Source organism: Lactuca saligna, chromosome 6 (genome assembly GCF_052625555.1).
Source record: "Lactuca saligna cultivar CGN05327 chromosome 6, ASM5262555v1, whole genome shotgun sequence".
Classification (NCBI taxonomy): Eukaryota; Viridiplantae; Streptophyta; class Magnoliopsida; order Asterales; family Asteraceae; genus Lactuca; species Lactuca saligna.
The window spans coordinates 133,893,005-133,913,183 of NC_136422.1; the positions used below are offsets into that span (position 1 = coordinate 133,893,005).

Here is a 20,179-nt window from a genome sequence, read left to right on the forward strand (position 1 = left end):
ATCGTCAACACGATAGGTTGTAAAACTCAACTCGTGTGCTAGTGATGATCGATAAGGTTTATTTGATTTGTTCTTGAAACTTTTCAAGACATTTAAGACTCCCACTGCCTCCTTGACATATAAGATTCTCTTGTCAATAAACATTTGTTGACAACCAAATATTCAAGAGTTAGTGTAGCTTTTATCAAAACACTTCATAAATTGGTACAAGTTGGTCTTTGTCTTATTCAAGACATCACAACTTTTCACATTTTATGAATGTTATAAACCTTTAATACTTTTCACTCATTGTCACAATCTTAACTTTAAGACTTGTTATTGGAACGAAGTATGATAGACTTCTTGATTTAACCATTTCTTCAATCCTTGATTCCTCTTCTTAAACATACAATTGTACTAAGAGTTACTTAGAGGATCAATTGAGACATGGTTCTTAATCATTAAGACCCATTATAAAGCATAAAAGCTACTCTCCCTTCTTCTTAGAATGGAGAAACGTTTATCTTTCTGCCTACTTGATTCTTCTTGTTCGTTCTACTATTGATCTAAACCCTTTAATCAATTCATAATTACACTTAATCTTGTAAGTGTAATCATATTTACGAAGCCATTAGTAAATCATGACAAATATCTTTGTTACTCTTATGGTGAACTTGATCAACACACAACTTTGTGTACTCGATCTCCTAGTCCTTCACTTGACACTTTGTCAACGAATTTGTCTAATTTCCAAATATGAAATTTCTCATTCACCATGCAACCAAGTTGCGTGATTCCAAATTTCAGTCCAATTGAAACTTTGGGCGATGAGAAACTCTCCCTGTTTGGTAAATTCTCGACATTTCCATAAATAACATAACTAAGAATCATACCATTCGTTGTAGAAATATGCAAACATCAATTTTCATAACGATTTCATTTCAAGGAAGTAAACAAATAAATAAATAAGTCAAACAAAATTTATCTTATTTATAAAAGCAGCGGAAAAACATTTGTCCTTACAATGCAAAATCTATTGAAAACTACGTAAAAGGAAAATTTCTAACAACTCTATCATAACTATCTAAGCTCAAAATCCAATCTTCAAGTCCATGCGATCGAGATCCATCTCTTGTGATTAGATTCATCTTGCTCTCTTATCAAGCTTCCTTTCTTTTCACCGATCCTGCAAAACATTCAAATGCAATCTTACCACATCATGTATTTGAATCAATGAATAGGAACTTAACGAAGTTAGATAGTGGATTTTACCTGAAGCGCAGTCATACTCTTTGACTCTCCCATCTTTGGAATTTTCAGGCTCTTGGGGCAGACTTCTATCCAACGCCCTTTCTTTTGGCAGCAAACGCAGGTCGGTTCTCCTAGAACGTCCTCGGAAGCATGGTCGGTTGACTCTCCCAACAAATATGCTCCATTGCTTCGCCAAATCATTTCTGATTCAGCAGCAATGAGCATGTAGGTTAGGTCAATGAGGTTGTCGTCATGATCCATCATATAATACTTTCTTTTGAACTCATTATATGATTCAGGAAGTGACTGCAAAACCCAATTTACAGCCAACTCATTCGGGAATGACACACCCAACATAATCAACCTATCGATGTGTGATTTCATTCCTAGAATGTGGGCACACACGGATTTACCATCTTCATGTTTCATTTCCAATAGGGCCTTAGTGATATTGAACCTTTCAATTCTTTGATCTTGTGGGTTAGGGAGAACAATTGGAGGAGGAGGAGGAAGTGAAGCATGATTTCTTGTTCCTTGATCAAATCGTGGAATATCATCTTCATGTGGAATGCTTGTTCCACGGGATTTGGGAAGACCATGATTGTCGAACTTTGACATCTACAAAACGGGAGAAAACAAATTCAAGTTAGTTGATTGATTGAGTCCTTAGTAAATCACCCAAATGAGATACTAAGGCTAGGACCCAACACAATACGCTACAACCTAGAAAAGGGATGCCGTAATCTAGTTGCAGAATATTTGAAGGTAAGTGAATGACGATTCACTAATTTCCACCATGAAAAACAAAAAAGAAATTTCAGTTTTAAATCTATGAAAACTCCTAGATCCTTTGAGATTCATTGACCATTTCAATGGCATGTTTAAATCTCGATATGCCCCTCTCGTTTGTGACTGGGATGCCGAGGATCACAAAGCGGGTGTGAATAACCATGCAAAGTTACATGGTGCCCTCACATGTTACAGTCAGCTATTCGATGTGCCGGTAAACCACACACGCTCCACCGAACTATGACAAACATTGAGTCACCCTTTGCTACCTTTGCTTAGAACCATTTAGTGTGCCGGTAAACCACACACGCTCCACTAACGTCTTCGCAAGGGCACAAAGTGTAATTTCATGGAATTGCATCAATTCACTTTTCCTAAGTAACTAAGATTGGGAATTTGTAAAAACATTTAGTTACTTTGTATTTCATTATACTTATAATGGAAGGTTTCTTCCTATCCTACCCGTTCGGCTAACGACCCTCCATTAGTCAAGAGTGCGGTGGGTAAGACTGGATACCCATTCAATCTCCATTTTATAGGCAATTTCCTTAAACACCCCTTATAGACCAACTTCGTGAATGAGGCCTACTAATGGTAAGACTAACTTTTATTCATATATATATATATATATATATATATATATATATATATATATATATATATATATATATATATAATGTTAGACTTTTAATGTTATATATAGTATAGGGTGCATTTTTACACTTTTAAAATATTAGGTGGTTAACTTTAACAATTACACTTTTAATTCAATTAAATGGTTAACCTAGACTTTTATGGATTTATTAAGTCTCTTTTAATTATACTCCTTAATTAATAAATAAAAACATAAGGGAGTGATTTGAACTTTTCAAAACATTATTAGGGTTTTAGAATTTAACATTCCTAATCAACTTTTAATCAACTTTTAAATTCCAAAACTTAAGGGCAAGTTTTGAAACTTTTTTCAAAACATTAGGGTTTTAACTATTTAAATTTCAAAACTTCAAAACTTTTGGGTTCAAATTTAAACTATAAAACCTAAAGGGGAAATATGAAACTTTTCATAACAACAAGGATCAAATAACAAATAATTTTAAATTAACATTTAATCACATAATTATCCATATTTGATTTATTTAATGATTTCTTGCAAAACAATTTATCAATTTACTCAAAATAATTAATCAATTATCTTATAAGGAAACAATATCTTATTAATTGATAAATATCTTCATTTAGATCAACAATATAGTCAAATATATCATATAATCGGATTAATATTGATCTAACATGATAAGGTAACTATCCATATGCAAAAACAGCAATAAATCCCAAGATAAGCACTATCTGACGAGTTGACTCGTCGAGTCAAGCCTTGACTCGTCGAGTCATCCTGGACTCGGCGAGTTCAGCTATGGACTCGGCGAGTCCAGCCTCTAGAACACCAAAAAATCGAATTTTTTAGATATACAACGCATCAATACAATTGAAACCATCCTAGTCTCTGATACCACTGATGGGTTTTTTGGTCATAAGACATCATATGTGCTCATACAAACCCTAATGCTTGGATCTAGGTTTCTCTATTGTACATGCTTTGAATCCAAGACTATAAACCCTAAGTCTAGTATATGGAAATCGATATTAACATATGAATGGGTTTAAGAACATACCTTGATTGTTATATAGCAATAACAATCCTAATTCCACCTTGAATTGACTTTGGAATGCTTAGAGTCACAAGTGTCACTCCTCTAATGGCTTACAAACACCAAGAGCAAATGGAGAAGTTATAAAGATAGAGGAAAGAGGTTAGAATTCATCCTTAGGACTCCTTAGGAACAAGTACACGAATTCTAAGGCCTTAGGGTCTTTATATAGGTGTAGAGATAGGGTTTCAGTCATTATCCTTATCTAGTTGCTTTGAGATAAGCCTTGAAAACCCTTATCCTTTATCCTTTGGACGATTTCAAGGATCCTTATCTCCTTGAATTCGTTCAACCCATATTTAGGATAACCATTACCATATTTTGTAACTATCACATAATTACATTTCAGCCCCTCTAGTTTAATTAATTACACTTGATCACAAAATTAATTCCTAATTAATTATTGACCAATATTAATTAAGCAAATATGATTTCTCCTTTTATATATTATTCTTATAACCTATTAATAAATCATAATAACCTCTCTCTCTCTTTATTTATTTCTCCAATCAAGTTGCTTTGGTGAAGGCAACCTAAAAGGACCATGCACCATCGGGTCAAGTACATACCAAAATAGTTATGGACTTAGACACTAATCCAACAGTCCTGAACATCATACTAGCATACTGTGCCTAGGGCTAATCCCCGGGTCTTCTACTCATAACTACATGGGCCGGTATTGTGGCCTTAGACCCATTCACACAAAGGGAAACTCACCTGCACTGGCTGAACTTGCTGATGATCTCACTAGTTGCTGCCCGACAACTCACGGAACTCCTGCTCCCCTTGCTCCCCGAACTACCAATATCAATGAAACACTGAGTCTGACTGACCCCCGAAAGACAACCAACTCAACCCTGGTCAAGGACAAAGTCCTGGTCAAAGTCAACCTTCCAGGTCAACACTACTCGCCGAGTCACCCTACTGACTCGCCGAGTTCAAAATGACCAGATTCCTTCCATTCGTGACTCGACTCGCCGAGTCAGTCCATGACTCGTCGAGTCTACCGATTTCTGAGTCTTGACCTGTCCAACTCATTGAGTCTCCACCCGACTCACTGATTCGAGTCTCAATTCGAAGGGTTTGGGGTTTCGCGACCTGACTTGCCGAGTCCAAGAACAGACTCGCCGAGTACAAGACAATCTTCATACGACTCGACGAGTTGTTCATCCCACTTGTTGAGTTTCTCCACAACTTCATGCTACTCGCCGAGTCCACTCAAAGGACTCGTCGAGTCCCTTCAGTTCTCCTTACATGCAGAGGGCTTTTGAGTCATGCATGGACTCCAAACTACAGATCTACCCTTCCCGAGCCTATTCCTCATGTAAAGTTGCAAACTTTACGTGTAGAGAAGGAGATTTAGGCAAAATATGCCATAAACTAGGGTTTAAGGCCAAGAGACTTCAAAATCGACTCAATGGCTGATACTTTATGCTTCTCCAGACCATAACACACTTGGATCTGAAGTAGCAACTCCAGATCCGGCTTCTAACCCATAAGGGTGGCTAATCATGGCTTAAAAGCCCCAAAACTCACAACCAAAATTTGATCTAAGGGAAGGAAATGACTTAATACCTTCAATACTTCAGAAAGGTTCCACAAACTCCAGATCTTAAGCAAATCCTTGATGCTTCACTGATTCCCCTCCTTCTTCTTCCTTCAAATCACCCAAAAATGGCTTAGAAGCTTGAATGCACAATAATGGAGGCTTAGGCTTCGTTTTCTGAACAAGGGAGGCTCTAAGGAACCCTAATGGAGAGAATAAGGAGCTTAAATAGCGCCCAAAGTCCCAGACTTAAGGTTTTCCTCGCACATACCAGACTCGCCGAGTCCACTTGGCCGACTCGCCGAGTTGGCCACTTACACCTTGACCCGGATCCCGCTCGGACTCGCCGAGTCCCTCCTTTGACTCGCTGAGTTGACCTTTAAAAATCAGGGCCTTCTTTCCTTTCATGGCCTTTAAGACTTTGGGTGTTACAACTTGATAGAAAAACCATTTCTTTGATGATCTTCCTTCACAAACAAGAATTCCCACAACTCATTCAAAAGCTCAAAAATTGTCAAATGGATTAAGGTTTGCTAGGGGGTCGATATGAGGGATGGAGGATGATAAGAGGATAGGTTTTGGGGCTATAAGGGTGTTTAAATAGTACACAAACCCTAAATATTATGGTTTGGTCCAAGCCACGTAAGCCTTGCGTACTAGTGTATGCTCAGAGTACTCGCATGAGACCAGGTACTCCTAGCATACCACTATGTACGCCTAGTGTACCCATGCTGCCCCTAAAAATATAAAAATACCATAAAGGGTAACTTTGCAAATAATAATATACCATGTACGCCTAGCATACCAGCATGTACACCCATGCTGCCCCCACTTGAATTAGACTTCATCTTTGAAGTCTGATGCCATGAATAAATCAGTGTAGTGCTTCTGCATCTCCACCTGAGGTTCCCCCATCCATTCAGAACCTTTCTGATGTTGCCGGTGGACCTTGACCAGAGATACCTCTTTGTTGTGTAAATCCTTCGTCTTCCAATCAAAGATCGTCACCAGTCACTCCAGGTAATTCAGGCGATCATCAACTTGAATGTCAATCAGAGGAACAACTGTGGACTCATCAGGCTAATCCAGTCGGTATGCAACCTTGCCTACTCTGACAAATCTCTTGAAAGGACCAATGAATTTGGGGCCTAGCTTGCCCACTTCCGAAATCGGATGGCACCTTTCCAAGGTGACACCTTCAGAAGCACCAAATCTCCTAACTGAAACTCACGGTCTGAATGTTGCCGAGATGCATAACTCTTTTGTTGGCTCTGTGCGACTCGCAACCTACCGCACATCTGTTGAATCAACTCGGTGGTCTTGATTACAACCTCAGTACTACCATGATCTGATGTCCGACCTCCCCTCAGCAAACCAGGGTCTTGCACCTCCTTCCATTCAACATCTCAAACGGTGGTCGGACAATACTAGCATGATAATTGCTGATGTAGGAGTACTCGGCCAGTGGAAGGTAAGTATCCCAATTCCCTCTAAAATCTAGTACACAATCTTGCAGCATATCCTCGAGTGTTTGAATCGTCTGCTCGCTTTGGCCGTTAGTCTGGGGTGGTATGTTGTACTAAAATACAACTGAGTACCCAATTCCTCATGAAACTTCCTCCAAAACTTGGTGGTGAAATGAACGTCCTGGTCTGAAACCATCGAAATTGGCACCATGTATTGAATTACCACCTCTCTAACGTAGATGTCAACAAACTTCTCAGGAGATATGATCTCGGTAATCGGTATGAAATGCACACTCTTAGTTGTCCTATCAACAATGACCTAGATAGAATCAACTCCACGTCCCGTCCTTGGAAACTTTGTGATGAAATCCATGCTAATCTCTTCTAAATTCCATATGGGAATGGGTAAGGGTTGTATCTTGCAGTGGGGTATCTGGTGTTCAGCCTTGACTTTCCTACAAGTCAGGCACCGCTGAAGCAGATATCACGGCCTAATGACTCAAAGCATCAGCCACCATATTGGCCTTCCTAGGGGGTAAAAGATCTTGCAATCATAATCCTTTTCCACATCCAACCATCTCTGTTGCCGCATATTTAAATTCGGTTGATCCATCAAGTATCTCAAATTTTGTAGTTAGTGTTAACAGTACACCTGAACACATACATATAGTGACTCAAATCTTGAGGGTGAAAACCACCACCCCCAACTGCAATCATGCGTAGGATAATTTGCCTCATGAGGCTTCAACTGCCTCGAAGCGTAAGCAATCACATGAACCCTCTGCATAAGGGCAACTCCCAAACCTGAAATAGAGGAATCATAATAAACCACAAAATCATCCAAACCCTCTCGAAACTCAAGAATCGAGGCCTCGCATAGGCCTGTCAAATCGGGCCATCGTGTCGTGTTTTTGTCTGACACGACACGACACGACAAGATTTTTTGTAACACGAACACGACACGACACGATGTCGTGTTTTTTTTCACTAACACGAAAACGAACCAATTAAAAAACGACAACATGACACAAAACGACAAAGATAATATTACATAACTATTATTTTATTTAATTCATATTTAATCATATATAATACGATAAAAACGACAAACACGAAAACATGACAAATACATGCTCAATCGTGTTAATTTCGTGTGGATTTGTAAACACGAACACGACACGATACGACATCTTGTTTTTTAAACTTGACACGAACACGACACGAAAACAAATTCGAATTTTGATTTCGTCCCGATTTCGTTTCGTATCGTGTATTTTTGTCGTGTCGTGTCATAAATTGACACCCCTAGCCTCGCATAATCTTTGCTTCAGAGTCTCAAAAGCTAACTGTTGATCGGGCCCTTATCGAAGCACCACCTTCTTCTTTGTCAAGCAGGTCGGGTCGGGTCGGTTCCGACCGGTTCGGTCCGTTTGCTCATGCCTAGACAAATGTCACCGCACTCGCACCGACTTCAGAACGGTAGCATGGGGTGTTCCGAAGAAAACGGTTAGTTTCTGAAAAAAAAAATATTTTTATTATAAAGTGACATTTATAATGATTAATTTAATTATATCCCAACTTTCATCATATTTGTACAAAGTTAATAAGGATATTGTATCATTATTTATTTTGCAACCATGGTTACTTTATAAAGAAGCCAGGTTTCAAAAGTAGAATTCTTTTCAGCCATCTTTTTCATTTTTGCTTCCGAGATCAGTACTAGGGTTTTGCTGCACATTGTTGCTTCTTCTGATCGAGAAATCGAGAAATGGAAGCACTACCGTTGGGTTTCAGATTCCGGCCGACGGACGAGGAGCTTATCAATTACTACCTCCGCCAAAAAATCAACGGCCACCATTCAGAGGTTCATATCATCCCGGAAGTCGATGTCTGCAAGCTAGAGCCTTGGGATTTACCCGGTTTCTCTCCCTCTCACCTTCCTATTAACCTACAATATGTTTACATATCTGTCTGTATCTCTGCGTTTTTCTCTCGCATCAGCATAGTTTCTATGATACGATTTCGTCTTTAGAAGTTTTAACTTTTTGTAATCGTTTTATATGCATAAAATTGACCACGCGACCCCAAAATCTGGAATCTCGAATTTGTTCTTATCAATCATTAATGGTCAATTGCATCTATTCATGGAATATTAGTTAGGTGATAGTTAATAGTACTTGTCGTTTATCCACTTGAAATAGATTATAGATTTTTCAGATTTCGCTCTCGTATCTCCTCATCTTTTCTTAATTCCAACTAGACGAATCAATTTCTACTCTTAACATGTTCTGTATTCTATACATCTACAGATCAATCAGTTATAAAGACGGATGATCCAGAGTGGTTTTTCTTTTGTCCTCGGGACAGAAAGTATCCAAATGGCCATCGATCAAATCGTGCCACAAATGCTGGTTACTGGAAAGCTACAGGAAAGGATAGAACTATAAAAACTCGTGGTCGATCAGACGCTAAGATAATCGGCATGAAGAAGACGCTAGTTTTCTACAGAGGTCGAGCTCCCAAAGGCGAGCGCACCCATTGGATTATGCATGAGTATCGTCCCACAGAAAAAGATCTCGATGGCACAAACCCTGGGCAGGTAATTGTTTCTGTTTTCCATTTTCAAAATTTCTATACGCATCTCTTGATTTCTCAGTTCATGTAATGCAGGTAGCATATGTTCTCTGTCGTTTGTTCAGAAAATCAGATGAAATCATGGATGCCTCAAAGTATGAGGAACCAGAACCAAGTAATTTATCTCCTACACCACATAAATCATCTCCTGAAAATGCATCTTTTGTATTCCTACAACCACCATCACCACTGGATCTTCAAACAAATGGAATCGAGCCTGTTTGTTTTGAAAGCAGGGTTGCTGACGTGGACAAGATTCCAGAAATTGGAGCATACTTAGATTCAAGATTTGCAAATGATTTTGGTAGTGATGACAATGGGCTAGGTTTTCAAGATGGGACATGTGAACCAGATGTATCCCTTTCAGAATTGTTGTCACTCCTACAAAAGGGTAGTGAGTCATCATTTAAAGATCCATGTAATCTGAAAAATGAAGAAATGGGAAGTGAAACATTTATGTCTGGACCATTTCAGACATCACATCAAAGATTGAATGTCAATTCACATATGATAAACAATGGATATGATTTACCTCAAAAACAGGTAACAAATGGCTCATTCCATTCCATTCTTTTGTGATTCCATTCCATTATATCAATTTTAATTGGAATTTTCATGTCTTTCAGATTCTAATGCCTCCAAGATCTTCTGAATCAACTAGTGGAACCAATGCTAGTGGGAGTGGGAGTGGTCAAACGGGCCGACCCGACATCAAGATCCGGACCCGTCAATCTCAAACGGATCCAAATCCCGAACATGTCATTGGGCAGGGGACTGCTTCTAGAAGAATCCGTCTGCAGATTGATTCTTCTTCTGGATCAAGCAGCCATGGTGATAGCTGTAGCAACGACCATGAGAATGAAGAAGAAACAAGTTCATCAGTATCTGAGGTAATCCCAAATCTCTCACCCATGTTTTGTCATAATGGAGGGGCATTATAGTCATTTCAACATTTTATTTTATAATGGAGGGGCATCATAGTCATTTCAACATTTTTTTTATAATAGAGGGGCAATATAGTCATTTCAACATTTTTTTTAATGGAGGGGCATTATAGCCATTTCAATGTTTTTATATAATGGAGGGACATTATAGTCATTTCAACGTTTTTATAACGGAGGGGCAATATAGTCATTTCAACATTTTTTTAATGGACGGGCATTATAGTCATTTCAACGTTTTTTATATAATGGAGGGACATTATAGTCATTTCAACATTTTTATAATGGAGGGGCAATATAGTCATTTCAACATTTTTTTAATGGAGGGGCATTATAGTCATTTCAATGTTTTTTTTATAATGGAGGGACATTATAGTCATTTCAACATTTTATTTTATAATGGAGGCGGGCATCATAGTCATTTCAACATTTTTTTAATAATGGAGGGGCATTATAGTCATTTCAACATTTTTTTTATATAATGGAGGGACATTATAGTCATTTCAACATTTTTATAATGGAGGGGCATTATAGTCATTCCAACATTTTTTTTTATAATGGAGGGGCATTATAGTCATTTCAACATTTTGGTTATACAGGTTTGTGACACTGGAGAAGACACTGGGATAACTTCAAATGCATCCAAAACTGATCAAGGAGAAGATCAACGGCTGAGATCACAGAAGAAACAAGAGGGGGGTGTTAGTGTTATTTCCAACATTCAAATCCAACCGTTGATTTTGGTGAAGGCATACTGTGGTGGACATTTTCTGAGGTCTTCCTTATTTAAAATAATCAGCGTATTTCTTGTTATATTTTTAATGGTGATTTCTTTAGGTGTTGCAGAATGCCCTATTTTCCTTCTTTGATTAGATCAAAGATGACGATAAAAATTTGTTTATATGCAAACTTAGGTTTCATTTCAGGTGTTTATGTAATTGAGTTGAAATTCATGGGATTGGTTTGTGTATTTGTGTAATATTAGTTGCATGTATTGTTTCATGTGAAATCAGGTAATTTGTAAAATTTTCGATCTTATTGGGCTTTTTTATGGGCCAGGTTAAGAAGTTTAGTGGGGCCCGCTCGTTATAATTTTGGCCTTTCGGGTTCTTAATTGATTTTTTTTTTTATTTTATTTATTTATTTTTTTTTATAAAAAGTTTATAATATGTTATAATAAAATTGTTAACTACTTGAAGCCTTGACATGGTCTAAGCACTTTGTTATTTTGTTTCCAACCTCCTAAATTTTACTCTTAAATTACGTCTAAAGAAAAAGAGTGAACGAAACGAGTAATAAGAAGGGGGGAAAGGACACACTTCCCAACAAGAAAGCAAAGTTCATATGATGTAGTGGAGAAATCTCCAATGGAAGAGATAAGTTCATATGATGTAGTGGAGAAATCTTCAAGATGAGATGCAATCAAATTGTGTCCTTTCTTTAATATAAAAATACCTAAAACAATTTAAATATAAAATCGAAAGCTCATAAAGATTAGCGAGTTTTCTAAAATACTACAAACTATATATAACATAATGGGTCTACTTCAATCTGAGGTGAATGCTATGGGCCATATTATAGTTTTACAATCACTTTCTACCATGTGGCAATTCATTATCTTTATTTATAGAAGTGTTTTATTTATAGAAGTGTTAGGAGCCAGATTTTGGTCTTCTATACAACAAGGGTCCAAATCCTGGTTTTTGATGCAAATGTCAGTAGGCCAAATCTTGGTCTTTCATACAAATGACAGTGGCCAAACCTTGATATTTCATGTAAGAGTCACAAAGACAACCCCCATCCTAAATAGTATAATGAAAAAACTCATCTAAACTATTCAACATCAGCTCAACAACCACCTTTATAACAACACAACTACCCAAAGCGACCTAATGCCAAACGAAGATCATTCCTTAGCCAAATACTTAACTCTACCCAAGTTTGACCACAAGTCAAACTAGTCAACTCAATTCAGCAGGTTACACGCTGTGGTGAACTTTTGGCTACACCATGTCTCATAAACGACAAAACAATTGTGATGAGTCCCACCACCACGTCGTAAGCCTTCCCTGGCCACACCGTGGTTTCCGTCTGAAAAGCTTTTCTTCATTAAGGGCTTAATACAAAAACACCAAGGCTTATAACATCAGATCAGGTCCTTAATAGCTTCATAATGGATAAAGTTTCCAACTCTATCCATTACGATGGTCCAAACAACCAGGATTTTGACTTTAAGTCTCAAAGGGACCAATGATGCATCTTTCTCAACTTAATCCATTAAGTCCACGTCTCTAACCTTCGGATCTTAATCAACATTGTGTCTAGATGGATAAAGTTTCCAACTTTATCCATAATAATGCCAGAAACTTTCAAGATCTAAACTTTAATACACCAAAATGACATAAAGGACCAAGATAACTTACATGGCTTAAAGGGAAGGTTAAAGATCATAACTTTCCTAGTTCATGAGGTACAAGAAGCATTCCAAACCGATCAAAAGATGTTGGAGTCCACCCAACTCCAAGATCACCCATAAAATGGACAAAAAGTGCCAATAACCCCAAATGTCAAGATCTAAATAATTAAAGAGCAACTTAGGAACCTTATACTCACAATACTACAAAAATGAAGTGACTTTGATGGATCCAAACTTGAAACAACATTCCTTCATTCCTTGCAAACAAAAGAACTTTCTTGATCTTCAAGCTTCATCAAAACACCACCAAAAGAGGAGAAAAGAAAGGGGGGAAACTCAAATCATGAAGAGGGATGCTAGGGTTGCTCCTAAGGAGTTCTAGATGAGATGGAGGCTGAGAAAATGTCCTAAAATATGAATCCTTACCTTTAAATACGACGAAAACCCTAAAAATCATCAAAAATCATGGGCTTGGGCCTACTCAACTTCCACTGGGTGGAAGAAAATTCTCCACTCTATGCTGATTGCCACCCCTTCGAACATAATTTTCCACTCCATGTCGATGAGTTTCCACCTAAATATATTCCAACTTCAAACAACCATAACTTCTTCGTTTCAAATCTATTTTCGACGATCTTTATATGCACGAAAATGTATTGACAAGCCCACAATTATATCTAGTTACTATTGACTAAAAACTTATATAACTAAAATTCATTAATTCATGCAAGAAGTCTAAAATATCACATTCCCATTTTACCCTTTAGTTCAAATCACAAATCAAGGGCTTAGATCACTTAATCAACACTATCAACATCCAGTAATGTCTAAACTTTTATTCCTTTGTAGCCCAAAAACTTTTCCCAAATACTGAAATAAGAAACATCCCCAAATTGGGTGTTACAACTCTCCCCCACTTAAAGTGGATTTCGTCATCAAAATCCGTCTTGGTTAGAATATCTGAAAACAACACCAACAAAATCCATATGTTCCCTCCAACCGCTTTATAAAATTAAAGTATCCATAAAGAAAACTCAAGTGACTGCTCAGAACCCTACTGATGCCAACAAACGACTGAACACTTGAAAACATTCAACTACAACAACTACCTCTTTCTCCCCAAGTATAAGACCCATCTCATAGCGAAAACCATTAAATTCGGGAAACTCTCAAAACCAGTACTACAACCAACTCCAACAATATACTTCACAAAACCAGGAACCCATCAGTCTAAATTATAGAAACCATACCTAAGACTGATGATCATCCTTTGGTCATACCTACCCTTAGTCCCTGACTAGGATCACCACCAAACCATGCAGAGTGAATTCCCCGAACATCCCAATCATGTATTTATCAAATATCAAATACAAAATTTCTTCACAAAAGACCTCAAATAAACACTTGACTTCCTAGTAAGTCATCACTAACCCACCGTTCACACAAGCGTAATAATGGCCAGTCCAAGAATCTCACATTGCATCCAAACTCCTACATTAGCTCATGTATACAACCACCAAACAAATCCTTCAAGACATTTACAACAAACTTCAAGACCTGAAGTTTCAGAACCAATACCCAACATTGATAACCAAACTCCTACTAAACAATCCACAAGAAAACGAGGGTCAACATATGCAAACATTCAACAAGCGACTTCTTATGCACAACTAATACTTCCAACAAACACACCCCTACTATTCACATGATCCAAACCAGTTGGTCACTGAGCCTCCCGACTCCCTAAATTTTAACGATGCGAGACCTAAGAGTCTTAAACAAATGACTAATGGACCCCACCCATAAAATTCATATAATCACTGGTTCACGATACGATGTAATACCATTCAACCACATTAACCAAATGAATTCACATATCTAATCCGACGATGAAACGTACACCCACACATTTCATCTAACGAACCTTGAGAGAAACTAACTCGTTACTCTTAACGCGAAGGCTCCGAGGTTGTGCCTGAGAACATGTGAATAACCAATCCAATACATCAATACAAATCTAATATCCCCTCCCCGAGCCTCAATGAATGCAAAAATAAAAAACAATAATGAGTCAAATTCAACCCATGTGAATGCCATGATCAAACCATAAACTTATAGTCACTTCCGACCTATTTCAACTAATGGGATGCTTTCATACCTAGTCAATGTTACGGGCGAAATCGTAGTCGTACAATACTCCTGTAATTTCCATGGCTCCCCCATGTTCTTTCAAACAAAACTACATGATAACAAGCATGAACTAACACGAGTTGGACCCTTAGCATGCTTGACCTCATCAGACATTTAGGTCGTGATTCAAGCCCCAAAGCCTTAATTAGACAAGAAAAAGTAGAGACACCCTCACACAACTCTCGACTTGATCCTAGACACTAACTCAATATAGCGCCGCTACCAATGCTTCAATTCTATAGACTTGACAACCTTTAATTATCAACATCTGTTTCCTTGGTTACTACCTACTACTGGACAATATTTCCTTGCATAAGTTTCATCCTTGACAACAACCTAAATCTGCTTCCATGTAACCCTAGATATAAACCTCGAGACAACTCTTAATTATACGATATTGCATCCTAAAGGAGTGACTCTCCCCTACTTAGAATTAGTTATGCCCTGATACTTCATGTCCATACAAAATTCAGGCCAATCTACACACCACACCACTTGGTCCTTAACAACCACAACTATCAATTGAGGGTACACATACACAAGAGACAAGATATACACAACACCAAACTTGACAAAATATTGAGGCATCTATAACACTTCCAACTGATATAACTCAAAAACTTCGAACAATTTCAACTGACGACGATGAAGGAAATGACCAACTATCGAAAATGGATTGGAAATTAATCCAATGGTTCAACCCACTATTGAAAAAATCCCATGCGAAAAATATACATACCCAACTTTGATCCTTGTTACCAATTAACAACCGCTCCTCCCCTTACTACAGATAACGGTCTATACAATGAATTAAACAATCCTTCAACAACTGATACTCAACCTAAGTATATCCAGTGCCTCTTAACCTAATCTTCAATGTCCCCGAAAGGGACTATTGGCCCCTAACAAGGTCTTTTTTCTAACAGATTCCGATGTGAGGAGCACACACACATACCTGAAGGCACGAACCTGGTGGTAACTAACTCTGCACTTGCGGTCTGATCAAACCATAATTAATTCGTAACGATGAAGGATTTCAATGAATCCTTGAGAAAACGATGAGAAACTTCCCAACTCTTAGCACTTTGATGGTAGCCCACCTTCCTTCTTTTATGCTGCAATAAACACATACATGCAATGCAGATTGTTCGGACCCATTGAGCCGAAACCATAAAATTAAACTGGCTGATGATCCTCTAAGCATAATACCCAGTTCTACCCCACTTAGGCTCAAACCATCATCGACTGAAGTCTACTACATTAGAGCCTCTAACTGGATCAAATAGATATATACCAACCTTAACTCTCAGAATGTATAATAGCATATGACGATCCTTTGGATAATGAAAAAATAATCATAAAGAAACCTTGAACCTCAGAAACTCTCCCCAACACCATCTCCTCAATATTAGCGAAATCGATCATAATAACATTGGATTGACGAGGCACCTTACAAACTGAACTTCGCGCAACCAAAACTTGGATTAGAAGAATTTATCCACAACCATATCCTCCTCTAAAACTTCAAAAATCCCTTATATATGCTCAAATAATAGCTCTATCAAAATCACCATATGAATAGAAGTATCCTCTCCAAATCATGACATGGTCTTCACCTAGACCAATGAACCTAAAGAACAAACTAGTCTCAAACATTCCTTGCTAAAAGACATAAAGGATTCATCACGAGTCGAACGATACTCCCTTGCAGTAGAAACTGATGCAATCCCTTTCTTATATGTATCGATTGACACACATCCGATCTCTTCTCCCTGCAAACATGGGAGGATGAAAGAATATAACCCCATCGTAGAGAACAACATCCCTATCCATTGACCGACCACCCATCCTAAGGCTGCAATCCTCGAGTCGATTACCACATGCGCTTCCTACACGAGTTTATGACTCAGACTGGAACTGCCTTGAATAAGGTCTTCGACACCTTAAATCAACCGACTCTTACAAATTTGTACCCTTCAGATCCAAACTACCATGACCACTAAGGCCCGAACGAATACCAGACTCATCTTCATCATGGACAACCATAACTGAAAAACCGATAAACACATAAACACTGCAACGAATCATGGTGCCAAACCATGCTATTTAACCTCAACTAGCTCCTTAGAATACCCATGATTTCCCTCGATTTAAGTACAGATTATATGTTTCCAATAGTACGAGCCTAATACTACCTTCCACACCTATTTGTACTTACCACAAGAATCATCTCGGATTCTTTAAGTCGCTTCCCTATTACCATTCTCATAGATCCTTATGCTAAACAGTGTACTAAGGTACTTCCTAGGCTCTCCTAGGATTCCACATCCCATATAAGCATGTTCTAACACTGTTCCTAATCTACTAGGAACCCTACCTCACCCTGCTCTCAACCACAAAGGGAACTTCTACCAATGTCAATTCATTATCTTATGGATACAATTACATGCAACAAAGATTAAAACAAATATTTCGACTGAATCCTTCCCTACATCGGTTGGACTCAAACAAGAACTGCGTAGTAGAGCTAAATGAAGAAATCTAAAATTATTTAATCTTTGTGGCATGCAACCTAATGTATTTTCTTAATAGTTAATTAGCATAAATATAGGCCTCACATAGCACACATCAAGCATCATTCGAGCAGTGAAACTGAATGGGAATAAGGCGTCATAAAGATTGGGTAATCCTCACACTAAATTTCTTAAGATCCTTAGTCTACTCGTTATAATGCATCTCTACCAGTTCACATATCAGGCATAAATGACATCTCTCCTAAGAAGACATTATTCAAGCATGCAACCCTGATCAGATCCATATTCTAACTTCTAGCATACATATCATACTATAATACATACACTACTAGAAAAAAGGCCTTTTACGACGCTCATTGCGCGTCGTAAAACGCTCAGACGACGCGCAAATGCGCGTCAAGGAAGGCCCTGTCATAAAGAGAGACGATGCGCATTTACGACACGCATTGCGTATCAAGGAAGGCCATGTCATAAAGGAAGACGACACACATTTTTGCGTATCGTAATTTTAATTTTTTTTAAAAAAAATATATTTATATATTTATTAATTTATAAATTAAATTTGCATTTAATCTCTCATAATAGAAATAAAATATCATATATAAAAAATACAATCCATTGCATAATATAAAATAAAATACCATATACAAAAAATACAATCCAGTGCATTTAATTTGTATGTATAACAAAGACACATGTGTTAAACTTGTTACCATTAACATCTAATCGTATGGACTCGAGTGTTAAACTTGTTACCATTAATATCTGATTCATAAGTCCTTTCAACAAGATTGTTACCTGCATAAATGAAAACAAACAGGAACATTAACAGCCCAGCTATGAACAATATTGTTACCTGAATAAGTTTGTAAGAGGATAGCTTTCATTAACAATGGAACCACCTGTAATTTATTAAGATAAACAAGGTCAAAACTAAAAACTAAGTATGCCCTTGCTCCTTTTTTCCCCTTAACATACGTAAATGATGATGTCTATCTTGATAAAGCTTGTTCCTTTTCTAGATTGTAAGAGGATTTTGATTGAGTCATTAAGTCCATTAAGTCAAAATGAAACAGATACTAAGTATCTGTCTATATATGACATCAGTTAGTATCTTTCTAGATTGTTATATAATAAACAAACATACAAACAAACAACTTAGTATCTGTCTATATATAATAAAAACAAACAATTTAACATCAGTCTATATATAACAATTTAAGCTTTTTTATAACAAATCAACCAACCACATCAGTCTATATATGACTGTCCAAAAAGAAACAAACAACAAACAAATAATTTTGTCCAAAAACATCTTAAATTGTTTGTCCAAAAACATCTTCAAGAATATAAAACAATTTAGGTAATCAGAACTTATGAAAAAGTTTAAGTTCTAGACAAAATTATAAACACATAGGAGACAAATGAAGATCATAAGTTCTGATTACCTAAATTGTTTTATATTCTTGAAATCTGCTTATAAAACACAATAAATTGTTTGTCCAAAAACATCTTAAAAATAAAGAATAGAGGAAACAAACAGCAAGGGTATTTTCATCCAACAATAGTGTAAAAATCTACTTAGAAAACACAAAATGAAGCAAAACCCCAACCGTTTTACACTTGGACAGGTAAATTCATGAAATAATCACAATATCACATAGATACAGTAGGAAAATTTGTATGATCACATTCCATGGCTGTTGAACTACTTTAATAATAAAAAGCAGCAATAGTTATTTCACCTCCAGGATAGCCAGATCCAAACTCCCTATGAATGTTTCCAGCAGTTTCCTCAAAGACCCAATTTCTCAATGCTCGTTCCCTTGTCACCTGTATCATCAAATGGGTGATATTGTAATAACAGTGAGATCTAATTCGAAACACAACAAGTCGTCATTGAGTAATTGGAAATAAAATTCATATACCTTCGTGGCTTATGGGTACAACAACAACCAAGTTCCAGAAATTTTTGCAATCTAAGTGGGAGACGTGATACCCAAATAAGGAATTGTCTCAAAGCCATGCACATGCAATCACTTTTTCCAATACATTGCAAGCTAATCACATTATGCTTTTTTTGGTAATAATATCTTCAAGTTCCAAAAAAATTTGCCCAGGGCCCTTGTATGGTCATCACTTAGACATAATATTTTGATGTCCTTAATTAACAGCTTAAAATATTTTTAATTGATTTTGTGAAAATTAGAAAAACTCCATATTGCAAAGATCATAATTAAACACCCTGCTCCATAGATGTTAGTATTGCAAAGCTCACAGTATTAGCAGCTACAAGATTCAGCCCAACACCCCCTGCTCTGCTGGAAATCATGAAGACAAATGCAAAGTCGGAATCAGCTTCGGAATTGGAATTTCCAATTCCGGACTTTCGACTAAAACTCCGTATTGCAGCAAACCGCTCTTCAGCTCTGATGGATCTATCAAGCCGCTCATAAGGGTATTTTCTCAACTCCATATAGTCTTGTATTTCAAAATTTTCCAAAAAAGTTTAAGTTTAAATAATAACAGATGGATATACATAAGCACAGCTGACAGCTGGCAGTTTTTTTATGAAAAGATAATGAAGTAAACCTGTAAGACATCAAGTGTATGTGTCATCTGTGCAAACAGAAGAACACGGTGTCCAGACGTATGTAGCTTCTGAAGTAGCTGGTCTAAGACTACCAGTTTTCCACTTGCCTGAAAGAAATCACAAAGGTTTCA

General features: G+C 37.3%; 1 protein-coding gene across 1 annotated transcript; it reads left to right on the forward strand.

The window, feature by feature from the left end:
- The first annotated feature begins 8,387 nt into the window (after positions 1-8,387).
- On the forward strand, positions 8,388-11,429 carry LOC145000910 (protein NTM1-like 9). Its single transcript, XM_078960213.1, has 5 exons — positions 8,388-8,659; positions 9,050-9,339; positions 9,411-9,917; positions 10,001-10,264; positions 10,915-11,429. The coding sequence occupies exons 1-5, from the start codon at positions 8,509-8,511 to the stop codon at positions 11,182-11,184; spliced, it is 1,482 nt and encodes a 493-aa protein (XP_078816339.1). The 5' UTR covers positions 8,388-8,508; the 3' UTR covers positions 11,185-11,429.
- Positions 11,430-20,179: the final 8,750 nt, after the last annotated feature.